Source organism: Clupea harengus, chromosome 10 (genome assembly GCF_900700415.2).
Source record: "Clupea harengus chromosome 10, Ch_v2.0.2, whole genome shotgun sequence".
Lineage (NCBI taxonomy): Eukaryota > Metazoa > Chordata > Actinopteri > Clupeiformes > Clupeidae > Clupea > Clupea harengus.
This window is the reverse complement of record NC_045161.1, coordinates 6,416,953-6,431,186: the sequence shown is the minus strand read 5'-3', so window position 1 is coordinate 6,431,186 and position 14,234 is coordinate 6,416,953. Positions and strand designations below refer to the sequence as shown.

Genomic DNA, 14,234 nt, shown 5'->3' with positions numbered 1-14,234 from the left:
AGATAATCTTGCAGCACAAATAAGGCAAGTTGACGTTACTCGCCAGGATATATTGCTAACAAGCTAGCTACTTATTAAGATAGATATGATAGCCATTTGTTGATGGCATTGTGTCATATAAACTTGCTACCTTGATTAACAATACTAACTTCAAGGACCATGCCACAACCCCCCCGTTAATGAATCTGCCTCGTAGACACAATGGGTTATATCAACCAGTGTTCATGTCAACTCCCCCCCCAAAGCCTTGGGCTAACATCAGGCTAACGTTGGCTAGGATAATGCTACTCACCTTTTTTATACCATTGGCTAACGTTAGACACTAACAAACTCTAAAAGACAAAACAGGTAACTGATTTAGTTACCATATCGTCGGAACACCACAGTGAACAACCTAGCGAAACTGTTACTAGCAACCATACCCCGTTACTTTTGCCTCTCAAACTTGTGACGTTCCTGTTAACTTAGCAATACAAGACAACGCAAAGCATTAACGTTAGCTAGGGTAGCTATCTACCATCAGTGATGGTAAAATAACTGAGCCAGGGTAGCATTAACGTTTGTTTGTCACTTACTGTTGGTCATCTTCTAGTATGCCCAGCTCTGCTTGCTCTGGATTCTCCACCGGGACTTCGGGGGCCCTTTTGATACTGCCCCCGCTGTTTCTGTTCTTCAAAATACCTTTAATGGGCTGGGGAGCTGCCATTCCAGAAGGTTACTTGCTAACCCACTCGACAGGGCTCCTAGTCTATAAGGTTGCTAGACTTCAAGTTTCAGTGCCACCTCCTTCAGACAAAAGATAATTAACATGGGTAGCTAACTAAGTGGATAACGCTAGCGCTCCGAGAAACGTTATGGCATAACCATCAGCTTCAACAGACCTTACTTGACCGTACTCTGCCACCCTCCCTGAACTTTGCGTGGTTCCGGCGCGATATCTGTCTACCGCCGCCGCTCGTAGAGCGCGCGGTACTAGATCATTCTTCTAATCTCGCGAGAATTGAGATGGACGAAAGGGTCGTTGATTGGTTGTTTCCTTGCCTTCCATACTTACACGGGAGTTGCCCCTAGCGTATTTGATGTATGGTTGCTTGCCTTATCTTCAAGCACACATGAAGTGTTCCCAATGAGTGCTAACGTTACTTGATATGTTCAACTTGTTACACAGTCGGCGGTCATACCCATTTGGCTCACGCCCCTTAGAGGTATGCTTAGGCCTATTTGAAAAGGCATGATGGTATATTACTTCAATGTTTTTTAATGCTATAATAAGCTAAAGTTGTAATTAATTGTTTTAGGCTATATTAGAAGTTCCCTTAATTTCAGCGTGTCAGGTCAATTTTAATCGTCGACGACTAGCACCATTCAAGCTTGCAGCATCTAGCATAGCACACGCATGAAGATTAGAAATAGGCTGTTATAGGCTTACCAATTCTCTTTCAACGTTTTTAAATGTAGTCTGTATGAATAGTCATTTGAACTATCTTTACCTCGCTCTTTCAAAACACCTATTTTGATCAATATACTAGGTTATAGTTTAGGATACTAGGTTATAGTTTAGGACTAGGCTAACACATCACAGTGAATTCTCAATTGAGAGATTGGCCTTTTTATGGGCCAACATTATTGTCAGTGCTATTAAGTTCCCTACTAAAATGACAGAGACGGCCTTTCACAAATGTGTTTGAACGCTAATGTAACCCAATCAACAAATTGAAGGAGCACTGCAAGGACGCTACTTTACATTTCAGGTTGAACTGTAAACAAATTAATTTGTACCGAAGTTGTGTACACTGGGGTGAAAAAAAATCTAGATGTCATTATATTTCTGCTTGCAATATGTTAGTATGGATCGTGGTGGCGATTTGTTTTCGGAGCTGCCTTTGTGTTCCCTTGCAATCCTTTTGCATTACCTCGATATATTTGCGTTTCCGAGGGAATACACGCAATTGCTTTGTTCGTGTATTTTAAGATTGTCAATTCAATGGTCATTTTAATGGTCACATGGAGTAAAAGTAAAGTCAGAAGTGAAATAATTATAGTGAAATATTAATAATATTTGGCATTATTTCAAAGTAGTTTTCTTTGTCAGGCTCAATCCTGCCCTATCTAAACGGACTAACTGGAAGAAGGGGTGCCTACTGTTTGACATTTAAAAAAAAACTTCCACAAACAGTTGCTTGTGTTTCGTCCATGAGCTGGACACCCTGCTGTCATCCATCCCTGAGCAGGAGTGTCCAACACTCATCCTTGGCGACATGAACATCCACCTAGACAATCCCAATTCAGCTGACTTTCGAACCCTGGTTCACTCGTTCGACCTACAACAGGTCCCCACTCCTCCAACTCACAAAGCAGGAAAAGAGCTTGACCTCATCCTTGCTCGGAACTGCACCACGGACAACCTAACGGTAACCCCTCTGCCTCGCTCGGACCACTTCTTCATTCGCTTCGATGTTCGGCTCATTGAGCAACCCTCTGTCCCCCCTCCGATGGTCCTGTTCCGGCGCAACCTCCGCAACCTCTCTCCCACCCACTTTTCCTCTCTGGTTTCTTCTGCTCTTCCACCTTTATCCACTTTCTGCTCACTAGGTGTTGATGATGCCACAGAATCACTCTGCTCCACTCTGAGCTCATGCTTGGACAGTTTGTGTCCACTTTCCACCAGACCTGCTCGTTCTACCCAGTCTCATTCGTGGCTGAGTGATACCCTCCGAACGCAGCGATCCAATCTCAGAGCGGCTGAGAGAAAGTGGCACAAATCTGCCGCACTGGACAATCTTGCAAGCTAGCAGACACTGCTGGCCTCCTTCTCATCCAGCATCACTGCTGCTAAGAAGACTTTTTTCAATGACAAGATCAACGGTGCAACTGACGCTCGGAAACTATTCTCCACCTTCAAAACTCTGCTCTACCCTCCTCCTCCTCCTCCCCCAGCTACTAACCTCACTGCTGATAACTTTGCTTCCTTTTTCACAGAGAAAGTGGCAGCCATCGGGAAACGGTTCGACCAACTGTCTCGCCCCCCTAAGGGCGCAACCGTCAATGGCTCATCATTTCCTTCTTTCATCCCTCTCAGCGAGAGTGAGGTCTCCAAAATCCTAACAGGTAGCCGTCCAACTACATGCCCGCTGGACCCCATCCCATCCAACATCCTTCAAGCCATATCGCCTGCCGTCTTACCGGCAATAACACAGGTGATTAATGCTTCATTTAATTCTGGAACATTTCCTTCTCTTTTCAAAGTGGCTCGGGTAACGCCGCTGCTCAAGAAGCCGTCTCTCGATCCCACTCAGGTGGAGAACTATCGACCGATCTCACTTCTCACGCTCCTATCTAAAACCATTGAGAGGGCAGCTTCCAAACAGGTCACCGAGTTCCTGTCAAAGAACAATCTCCTCGATCCGAACCAGTCTGGATTCAAAAGCGGTCACTCCACCGAAACAGCCCTGTTGTCTGTAACGGAGGCCTTAAAAACAGCTAGAGCAGCAGCTCAATCCTCGGCTCTCGTCCTGCTTGACTTATCAGCTGCGTTTGATACAGTCAACCACCGCATCCTTCTGTCCATACTGTCAAGTATGGGCATTTCTGGCAATGCGCACTCCTTGTTTGAATCCTACCTCACTGGGCGCTCGTTCAACGTGTCATGGCAAGGTCAGCTGTCTGTACCTCACCGCCTCACCACTGGGGTGCCCCAAGGCTCGGTGATGGGACCACTGCTCTTTGCCATTTACACCACCTCGTTGGGCCCTATCATCCGCTCGCATGGTTTTTCCTACCACTGTTATGCCGATGATACTCAACTGTTTCTGTCTTTCCCTCCTGAGGACACCACGGTCCCGGCGCGGATCTCACTGATATATCCACATGGATGAAAAATCACCACCTTCAGCTGAACCTGGCCAAAACGGAACTGATGGTCTTCCCAGCCAAACAGGTCATCCACCACAACATCAATATCAATACTGACTCTTTATCTCCTGCTCCATCCAAAACAGCAAGAAACCTCTGGGTCATTATTGATGACCAACTGACCTTCACGGCCCACATCGCCTCTGTCTCCAGGTCGTGCCGCTTTGCGCTATACAACATCCGCAAAATCAGGCCGTACCTAACCCAGTATGCCACCCAGCTGCTGGTGCAAACCTTGGTGAGCTCCCGCCTTGACTACTGCAACGCCCTCCTAACGGGTCTGCCGGCTTGCGTGGTGAAACCACTACAGATGATCCAGAACGCGGCGGCGTGTCTGGTGTTCAACCAACCAAAAAGGGCACACGTCACCCCACTACTCATTGAGCTCCACTGGCTGCCAGTAGCTGCTCGCATTAAGTTCAAGTCACTTATGCTTGCCTACAGAGTGCTTGCTGGTTCTGCTCCCACCTACCTAAATGCTCTTGTAAGGGCAAATGTTACACCCAGGACGCTGCGCTCGTCTAGTGAGCGTCGTTTGGCACTGCCGTCTGTGCAAGCACGGCAATCCAGACTATTTTCATTTGTAGTTCCACGTTGGTGGAACGAACTGCCTAGTACTACCAGAGCAGGGGCGTCCCTCTCTACCTTCAAAAAGCTTTTGAAGACCCACCTCCCTTCCTAACTGGCACCTGACTAGCGCTTAACTTGCACTTCAGCAGTTACATTCCTGCACTTCTTTTTCCTTTTTTCTAGGTCGTTGTTTTTCAAATTCTCATGTAAAGTAGTATTTATTGTTACACCATGCTTTTTATTGCTCTTAGCTTGACTGTTCTCTCCCTTGTACGTCGCTTTGGACAAAAGCGTCTGCTAAATGACTAAATGTAAATGTAAATGTGTTATTTACTACAAGTTAACTAGTTTAGTATAGAAAACACTGACACTAAGAAAAACCTACCTATACATACACATTCCAGTGAGTGACATTGCATACACCCAATGAGATGCTATACTATACTAAACTAGTTAACTAGTTAATTTGTAGTAAATAACACAAGCAACTGTTTGTGGAAATTTGTTTTAAATGTCAAACAGTAGGCACCCCTTTTTCCAGTTAGTCCGTCATACCCGGACTCTCTTCTGATTATCCTTGGGGATTTCAACCAAGCAAAACTCAGCCGCGAACTGCTGAAATACAGGCAGCACATTAAGTGTCCCACCAGGGACAAAAACACACTCGACCATTGCTACACAACACTAAAGAATGGATACAGCTCTGTTCCCCGTGCAGCTTTGGGACTCTCCGATCACTGCCTGGTTCATCTCCTCCCAAGCTACAGGCAGAAACTAAAATCTGCAAAGCCTGTGGTGAAAACTGTGGAGGAAATGGACCAACGAGTCAAAGCTGGAGCTACAGGCCTGCTTTGACTGCACTGACTGGAGTGTTTTTGAGGCTGCATCTACATCACTAGACAAACTCACTGATACTGTGACGTCATACATCCGTTTTTGTGAAGACATGTGTGTACCCACCAAAATGTACTGCATCTTTAAAAACAATTAACCGTGGTTCACAGCAAAGCTCAAGCAGCTTTGTCAAGCCAAAGAGGAAGCCTTCATGAGTGTGGACAGGATCCTGTACAACCAGGCCAGAAACACATTGACTAAGGAGCTCAGAGTAGCAAAGATAAGCTACTCTGAAAAGCTGAAAAACAGGTTTTCAGCTAACGACCCTGCGTCAGTGTGGAGAGGCCTGCAGGACATCACCAACTATAGGAAAACCTCCCCCCACTCCATGGAGAACCCTCAACTGGCTGACGATCTGAATGTGTTTTACTGCAGGTGTGATCACCCCTCACCCGCTACAACTCAATCATCTGCACCCCCTGTTATCACCTCCCCCCTGACTCCCCACCGGCATTGACGGTCTGTCAATGTCATTGACGGTGTGTCACCCTCCTGTCTGAAAGCCTGCGTTGATCAGCTGGCCCCCATCTTCACAGATCGCTGGAGCTGTGTGAAGTCCCCTATTGCTTCAAACGCTCCACCTTCATCCCGGTTCCCACAGGCCCTACAGGCCCGTCGCCCTGACGTCTGTGGTCATGAAATCCTTTGAAGGACTGGTATTGGAGAGGACCCTCTGCAGTTTGCCTACCGGGCAAACAGGTCCGTGGATGATGCAGTCAAAATGGGGCTGCACTACATCCTGCAACACCTCGACTCCTCAGGGACCTATGCAAGGATGCTGTTTGTGGACTTCAGCTCGGTGTTCAACACCATCATCCCAGAAGTCCTCCTCACCAAACTCACCCAGCTCACTGTGCCTGCCTCCACCTGTCAGTGGATCACAAACTTCCTGATAGACAGGAAGCAGCAGGTGAGGCTGGGTGAAATAACTTCCAGCACCCGGTCAGTCAGCACTGGCGCACCTCAGGGATGTGTGCTCTCCCCACTGCTCTTCTCCCTCTACACAAACGACTGCACCTCAGGAGACCCATCTGTTAAACTCCTAAAATTTGCAGACGACACATCAGTCATCTGCCTCATCCGTGATGATGATGAGTCTGCATAGGCGGGAAGTTGAACAGCTGGCCCTGTGGTGCGGTCGCAACAATCTAGAGCTGAACGCGCTTAAAACCGTGGAGAGGACAGTGGATTTCAGCAGGAACCGCCCAGCACTGCCCCCCCTCACCATACTCAACAGCACTGTGTTGGCTGTGGAATCCTTCAGGTTTCTGGGATCCACAATCTCCCGGAACCTGAAGTGTGAAACCAACATCAACACTATCATCAAGAAAGCCCAGCAGAGGATGTACTTCCTGCGTCTGCTCAGGAAGTACAACCTGCCTCAGGAGCTGCTGATCCAGTTCTACACTGCAGTCATCGAGTCTCTTCTCTGCACTTCAATAACTGTCTGGTTTGGATCGGCCACCAAACTGGATAGCAATAGACTCCAGCGGACAGTCAGGTCTGCAGGAAAGATCATCGGTGCCAACCTGCCCACCATCCAAGACCTGTACACCTCCAGAGTCAGGAAACAGGCAGGAAAAATCACTGCAGACCCCTCACACCCCAGACACAACCTATTCAAACTCCTCCCCTCTGGTAGATGCTACAGATCACTGTTTGCCAAAACCAGTTTCTTCCCCCTTGTCGTCTCACTACTGAACAGCTAACCCACTGTAGCATATATATTTATCCCTGCACTTCTTGGACTCTCCACTTCTTCTTTGCACTATTGTTGTGTTACAATTCACAGCTCCTGTATATAGCCATTCCGCCGTGTATATACTTTCTTAAACTTCTTAGACTGTTGCACAGTTTGTTTTGTATTGTGTTGTAATGTATATTTTGTGAAAGCACACTGAGAGCCACTTTACCAAGTCAAATTCCTTGTTTGTGCAAACTTACTTGGCCAATAAAACCTTATTATGATGTAGCATTCCAGCACTGTAGCATTCCTCAGAAGCGGCGCGATGTGGACAGGTTGTCTGAGGCTAATACAGAAGTGGCGGTAAAGAATTTTTAGCTTGACCCACATTGGATTTAAATACGGTTCAGTTACTGTTTGAAAGATGAACAAAATATTAACTTTGTTCATATTACTGGCTGCATTTTAGTGATGCAATGACTAATGACCAGTGACCAATTTTGACACATTCCTTTGGGGTTGCGGGTTCATGCTAGCTAAACCTGGAAAAATAGTACTTAAACTCAGATCACCAAGTTTTGGGAAGGGTGTCTCCCTTACGTTCCACCTTCTTGCGCGACCTCTGACTGTAGAGAGAACTGTCATTGGCAACACTGAGCACCTTGCCGCCTCCACTAGTTGCATTGTTTACAACAGCACAAAACTTCGTCACGGGGGAGGTGGCGGGGTAGTTCATGGCATAGCCCCCTTCCCCCCGGCATGCTATACACTACCCCGCCCCCTCCCCCACGACGAAGTGTCCTCTTTTTCACAAACTCAAATCTGGTCACCCTAACTTAAACTCAGATCACCAGGTACGGAAATACACATAGCTCCTGGCTAAAAATGGAAAATACTTAAAAAATGACAGGATAAGGATTAGGATAACAACTTCTAATGTATATCCTTCTGACACAGATGACGTGTCTTTGTTTTGCTAGAACCGTGTACAATAACTTTTATGACTTGGGAAATGATTGGTTATTATTATTATTGGAAAAATTGTTTTATTACAATTGTATCACAATTCATAATCGTACAAATTATTGGCGTATAATACATGATATCTCATCTTTCATGTAATCATCCACAGCACCCATAGGAGCACCTTAGAGGCATCTAACATGGCTACAAAGTGTTTTGTCTCCTCACAGAGGAATTACATGTATTTTGATCTAAAAGAAATAAGATGCATAGCAAGTGCAGTGTAATATATAAATAAGCATAGTGATAGTGAAGCAAGGATGAGGCCCACCTTAGAATGTTTTATGTGATCAGTATTATTATTTTTTTCTATGCCATACTGCCCCATTTTGATTACATATGAACCCAATCAACTAGTCGCAAGACAGGAAAACCAGACTGGACTCAGAGATTCCACGGCCTGTGTGTGGTTTCAGAGAGAGAACAGATAGAGGACAGAAGGCAGTAGGCCCAGCAGTAGGACCAGGAGATTGCACTGGATGGATCCAGCGTGGTCTGGTTCTGGTGTCGGAATGGGACTTGGGGCCACCTCACGCGGGCAGTCGGTGTATGGGTCAAGGCAGGCAGCATAGGCCATGGCGTGTGCAATGTAGCTCTGCTCCTGAACTCCATGGAAGAGGTGTGCCATTGGGCCTTTGGCAAAGATGGCCACATCCTCTATGCCATGTGTTTCAGAATCCAGTGGCACTGCTGATTGCTGACGGTATTCATTGTCGTCTGATAATAAGAACAAAAGACAAAATTCCCATCATGATATTTGTTTTTCAGAGAAATTAGTCTCATCAACACAGACTCTTTCACAGTATTTTATAAGGATATCATAATCTCTTCATGAACAACTTCAAGAAAGTTTGCCCACTTTTGTAGCATTTCTTTTTTTAATTATGCAGTGGGTGTAGTTAGGCTCAGCACTTGGGGTGAATTTACACTTTAGGCTTGGTTTATCTGGGACTAACATTTACGCCCACAAGATGGAGCTAAAGCATCAGGACAAATGTGGTACATCCCAATTATATTTTTTGTAGCATCAGATATTTATAGGCCTGCAAGGTATGACGAAAGTCAAAATTGTAACACAGAACATCTAGACATACCTGACGTAGAGGCATTAACGTATGGTCGACTGCCATTGACATATCCAGGGCCATTTCCATACAGAGCAGTTGTGAATGGCTGCATGTCACTAGCCAGTGTACGTGCCACTCCTGAAAAGAAGGTGTACATGTAATCATATTTCAAATAACTTTTGTCATTGAGCAGGTATGCTACACTGTTATTGTATTTTTTGAACACCAGTGGAAAATGTCTTGCACATTAACTGTACAAGTGAATACAATTTTGATTTATTGAAAAGCCTTCCCAGATCTTTACCCTCCCCTTTAGAACTGTAGGTTATTGCTCAATGTGATATGTTGAGCATTTGCCTCACAATAGGTCCCAAACATTCCATAATCATGTGACATAATGATTCCCATTTGCAAATCACACATATGGATCTCTATGTCCGTATTTACATATTTATACACAGGCAGTCGTCTACATCACTTAGCATTATCATTTGGCAGACGATTTCCTCCAAAGAGAATTGTGTGAAGGTTTGAATCTGTATTTATATCTGTAGGCAAATTAACTTGAACTAGGGAAATGTACCCATGGCCTGCAGCATTGCTGCACAAAGATGACTGCTGACGTTTGAACAACATGGAGTCATTAGAGTCATTAGAATGCCTTGGACAATCAACAGTGTAAAGCTTTAAGAGAGGCAGAGAACACAGGTTTATTATCTTTACCTAACACAGGATTTCCTCTTGCAGAGTAGCCTCCAAAGGAGAAGACATGGGAATGGTCAGCCGTGACCACTGACAGGGTGTCCAGCTCACTGGTCAGCTGCGCTGCCCTGGCGATGGAATTGTCAAACTCTACAGCCTCGGTCAGTGCCCTCTTGGCCCTGCTGCCGTGATGACCGTGGTCGATTCTCCCACTTGAAGTAAGCAAAAGCATTTATGAGTATCACATCAAAGGAACCTCATGCACTATCAGGAACAGTCGGTATCTTCAGTAGTGTGTTCTGGTGCCAGAGGCTTTTACATGTGCATGTATTAGTTTACCAGCATGAACATATTTATTTGCTCTATTTTCCATCTCTTTTGTCACCAGATCAAATAGTAGTGAACTACAAATGGCATCCTGTAAATCTCACAGCTTGTCAGAGTAATATATGTGGGTGTTCGTTAGTTAAATAGTTTTATTTTTGAACTTATCTTCTACGAAGAGGTAGTATCCGTTTGGGTTTTTGCGTAGGATTTTGATGGCTTTCTCCACCATTTCTGTGAGAGACGGATCCTTTGTTTTGTTTCGATAGATCTCATAGTCTGTGTCCTTTGGCTCAAAGAGTCCTTAGTATGAAAATAAATACTTGTGAATGGTCAGTCATGAGAACATATGTTGTGATTGTTACTTAAAAGAGGAGCTTGTCATTGGCAATTTCGATTAATAGAAAGCTTTATCTTCACCTTCATCAAGTAGGAATTGTGACTTAAATTGCAGTGTAATCACATTCAAGGGTAGCTTTTGGAAAAAAACTATTACCCATTAAGTAGTCGGTCTTTTCCTCATCCACTGCATCAAGTTGTGATTTGTTCCATACATAATGTGCATTCTTGAATGAAAAAAAACCCCGATCTGTTACACATCTTTACTCTCTAACTAAAAGTTGTATGATACTATCCTGGCAGTGTATGTACCTGCTTGTTCTTAAGCCACTCATCAATAAGATTGGTTTTGTCCAGGCGACTTCCATTCATGGTTGGGTACTCTGGGTCAGGAGTGTATTCAGGGAGCATATACTCCCGACCACCTCCCAGAATGACCTAGTGGAGGACAATAGTAACCACAGTAACCACATGTGTTGAATATATTGTATGTTAACGTGCAAACCATGCAGCATTAACATATTTCTTGAAAGAGCAGTACACTCAAATAAGTTTGCATTAAGTGAGCTTTACATTGATATCAGTGTTGTGCACCAGCTGGTAGGAGATGTCCTTGCAGTCTCCTACTACATTATCCTCTTTTAGCTGAAAGTCACCGTACCAGCCTCTGTCAGCGGAGTGTGAGTAGCTGGCAGCGGGGAGGCATGCTGAACACGGGTGGTTGTTACGATGCCCACTGACTTTCCTGCACAAGGGCACATTCGGTGCACCAATCAGATACAACTTTAAACAAAATACACTGTAGCTTTCAATTTGTGCGACTTGCACCATCCACGGGGGATGATGACTGCCGTACCTGCCATCCTGGCACGGTGAAGGACTGACTTGACCTCGTTGCCTTTGGCAGTGCTGCAGTCCCCACGGCGGGCGGCTGCTGAGAGGCCCAGAGTGCCGTAGTTGGCCTTCACTCCACAGTGGTAGGCAGTGGCAGTGCCAGCACTGTCAGGCATTTGCTGATCTACATTGTAGGTCTATAATAATAATAATTAAGACCTTTGTCAGGTTTTTAATGGCACACACGACACACTGGAACACACACGTGCATATATGGAGGCGACACAGGACACACACACACACGCAGGTAAGCCTGAGGTCGCGGTGAATTTATTTTCTGCTTTTTCCCATCCTGGACTGTCCTTCCTCAAGGACCCCCCAGGAACAGTGGGCAGCTTGTAGCGCCCGGGGACCAAGTGAAGTGAACTGTCCATCTTTGGTCAGGGATGGACATGTGTTCTGTTATTTTGCATGTTTTTTCTGTTGGGGTTCTTACTGGAGGAAACCCCTTGTGAACACGGGGAGAACATGCAAACTCCACACAGAAAGGCCCGGGAGAGCACTGGGAGAGCACTTGAGCACTGTGCACTCTGGGGAGGACCCAGAGCCAACAGCGCCCCATGTGGGAATCGAACCCATGACCTTCTTGCTGTGAGGCGGCAGTGCAAGCAGTGCAAGCAACTGAGCCACCGTGCCTCACAGACACATATAGACTTAATGACAAACATGACTATACACAAAAGTCTGTAAATGGTCTGTAAAACAAGATCAGTGTATTGTGTTGGAAATGCCATAGGGTTTCCTATATCATCTGTACCTTGGACAAAGCCAGATAGGTGAAGGTGTCCATGGCTAGAGAAGTTTCTTCGCCGGTTTTCCCTGCCATCTGTCCTTTCAGAATCCTTGCTGCTGTCACTGTGGGAACTCCCATACCTTATGTAACAAAACAAAGACCTTAAGACTGAGAATGAGCATGTTGCTTCTTAGGAACAATGGACAACAGCAATTGTCATCAACAATCAAGTAATTAATTGTCAGCAGATTTGAGTGATAAGGCCGTAAGTACACACTGTGTACTTTTATGCATACTATAAAAGAGACACACACCCTAGAAGTTATATAGGAACAAAAGTCATATTGGTGTCCATGCTTTCCAGGCCTCCTGTCTTTCATGTGGAAATCTTATGTAACTTTATATTCACTGCTGGTGTCTTTGCTTTTCACAATAGAGTGACCAGTAATAAAAGGCCAGTAACTTATCCACTTATCAAGTTATTAGTCTTTATGGACTACCTTGAAATGGTGTGACTTTTATCTACTGCATGCAGTAGTTTTGTAACAATGAACAGTATTTTATGAACATAGGAATATGGTGCTTTTATAACTTTTATACCTATTGTTCAGTGAATTTATTAGGCCTACCATATAGATGTACAGCTTATTAAGTGAGTCCAACAGGACGAGCCTTTGTTTTCCTTTTATCAAAGAATCTGAATTTATTGGGATTTTATTGTTGCATTGTTGGACATCTCGATCAGAACAGGTCATATAATTACCTATTTTGTCATTGTTCCAACATTAGAAAAATCAAATTACCTGGTAAATTAACCTTGTAGTGAAGAAGTCATCTCCAATGCCACATTACCTTTAAATCAGTACATGAATATGTCTAATATGCAAACCTGTTACATTACAAAGCAGTCATCGCTTTTTTCACTCATAATATTGTAACTCTCGGCTGTGTCAGAGGGGTTGAGACTCATAATTGCCAAATTACAAACTGTGAATGAAATGCCTTTGGCTTTACATGTCTTACCATCTCCTAGGAAGAGGATGAGGTTCTTGGCTTTGTGCAGATTAGCCTTTATCTCCAGCGCAGTTAATAAGGCTTCTTTGCCCTTCACATTCCAGAAGCGGGGGTCCTCCTCCTCAGCTGGAGAATAAACATGTTCACTTGTCTGTTCTACTCTCCCAGAGAATCCCACTCACCTGTTCCTGCCCATTTAACCCATTACATGCCAGCAGATATATATATATTTAAGGTCATTCCACCTGGAATTTCTGAGTATTGCCATCCATTTGTTATTGATTAGACATATTACGGATGAGGTAGACCGTCACCAGCAATACTTTTTGCAGGTTTATGTAGTGTTTGTCATATCAAAGGCTACAAAGTGGATTTGGTTTAATGAAACTCGATATTCTTAGCACGTCTACAATTAGACCACATATGAATAAACAAAGTTTTCTCAATATTTGGAAATGGGAGGAACAGTCATTCTAATTAAAAACTAGGTTCACAACTATATCACTTGTGCAGTTCGTGTTAATAAACAAAGCATTGCCCTTAATATGCATACCAGAGACATTTCAAATGTGAAAAGAGTAGTTTGATATATAGCACTTACATGGAATGACTGACAGAGTCCAGTGAAAGGAGACAAGGAGAAGTAATCCAGTGATCAGTGAGGCATGTAGCGGAGCCATGATGGAGTGTTACATTAGCAAAATGCTAATGACCTGTCGCAGGCTGTAAGCTGAGCATTTATAGAACTCTCTATGGATCAAAGGGCACGTGTGTAAGCCGTCCCTGGGCAGAAACATCACGTAATCACTTATTAATCGAACAAGAACACCTGAGAAGATATCTTTGCTTTTGGGATTTTCTCTACCTCTTTGTACAAGATTGATGTTGGGGAATTCAGTTATGATGCTTGAAAAAAAGATTTCGTAATCATCGAGTCTCTGTCTGTCAGCTGCACTTTTATCATGGGTGGTATGTTCCCTTTTATGTGTATCTACGTCATCAGCATGCAGAGTCAGTTAGTTACTGTTCAGACATCACAAGTTTGTCAATAACCAGACTCTTAGCACTCAGACTATTC

The 14,234-nt window shown here is 44.5% G+C and overlaps 1 protein-coding gene across 1 annotated transcript; it reads right to left on the bottom strand.

Annotated features, from left to right (window-relative positions):
- Positions 1-8,073: 8,073 nt before the first annotated feature.
- alpi.2 (alkaline phosphatase, intestinal, tandem duplicate 2) lies at positions 8,074-13,981 on the bottom strand. The gene is given in 12 exon segments (XM_031575123.2): positions 8,074-8,800; positions 9,178-9,288; positions 9,874-10,065; positions 10,345-10,479; positions 10,673-10,742; positions 10,828-10,953; positions 11,089-11,216; positions 11,219-11,260; positions 11,372-11,546; positions 12,167-12,282; positions 13,166-13,282; positions 13,758-13,981. Coding segments are annotated over 12 exon segments (1,596 nt in total). The 5' UTR covers positions 13,837-13,981; the 3' UTR covers positions 8,074-8,495.
- Between the last annotated feature and the right edge of the window lie 253 nt (positions 13,982-14,234).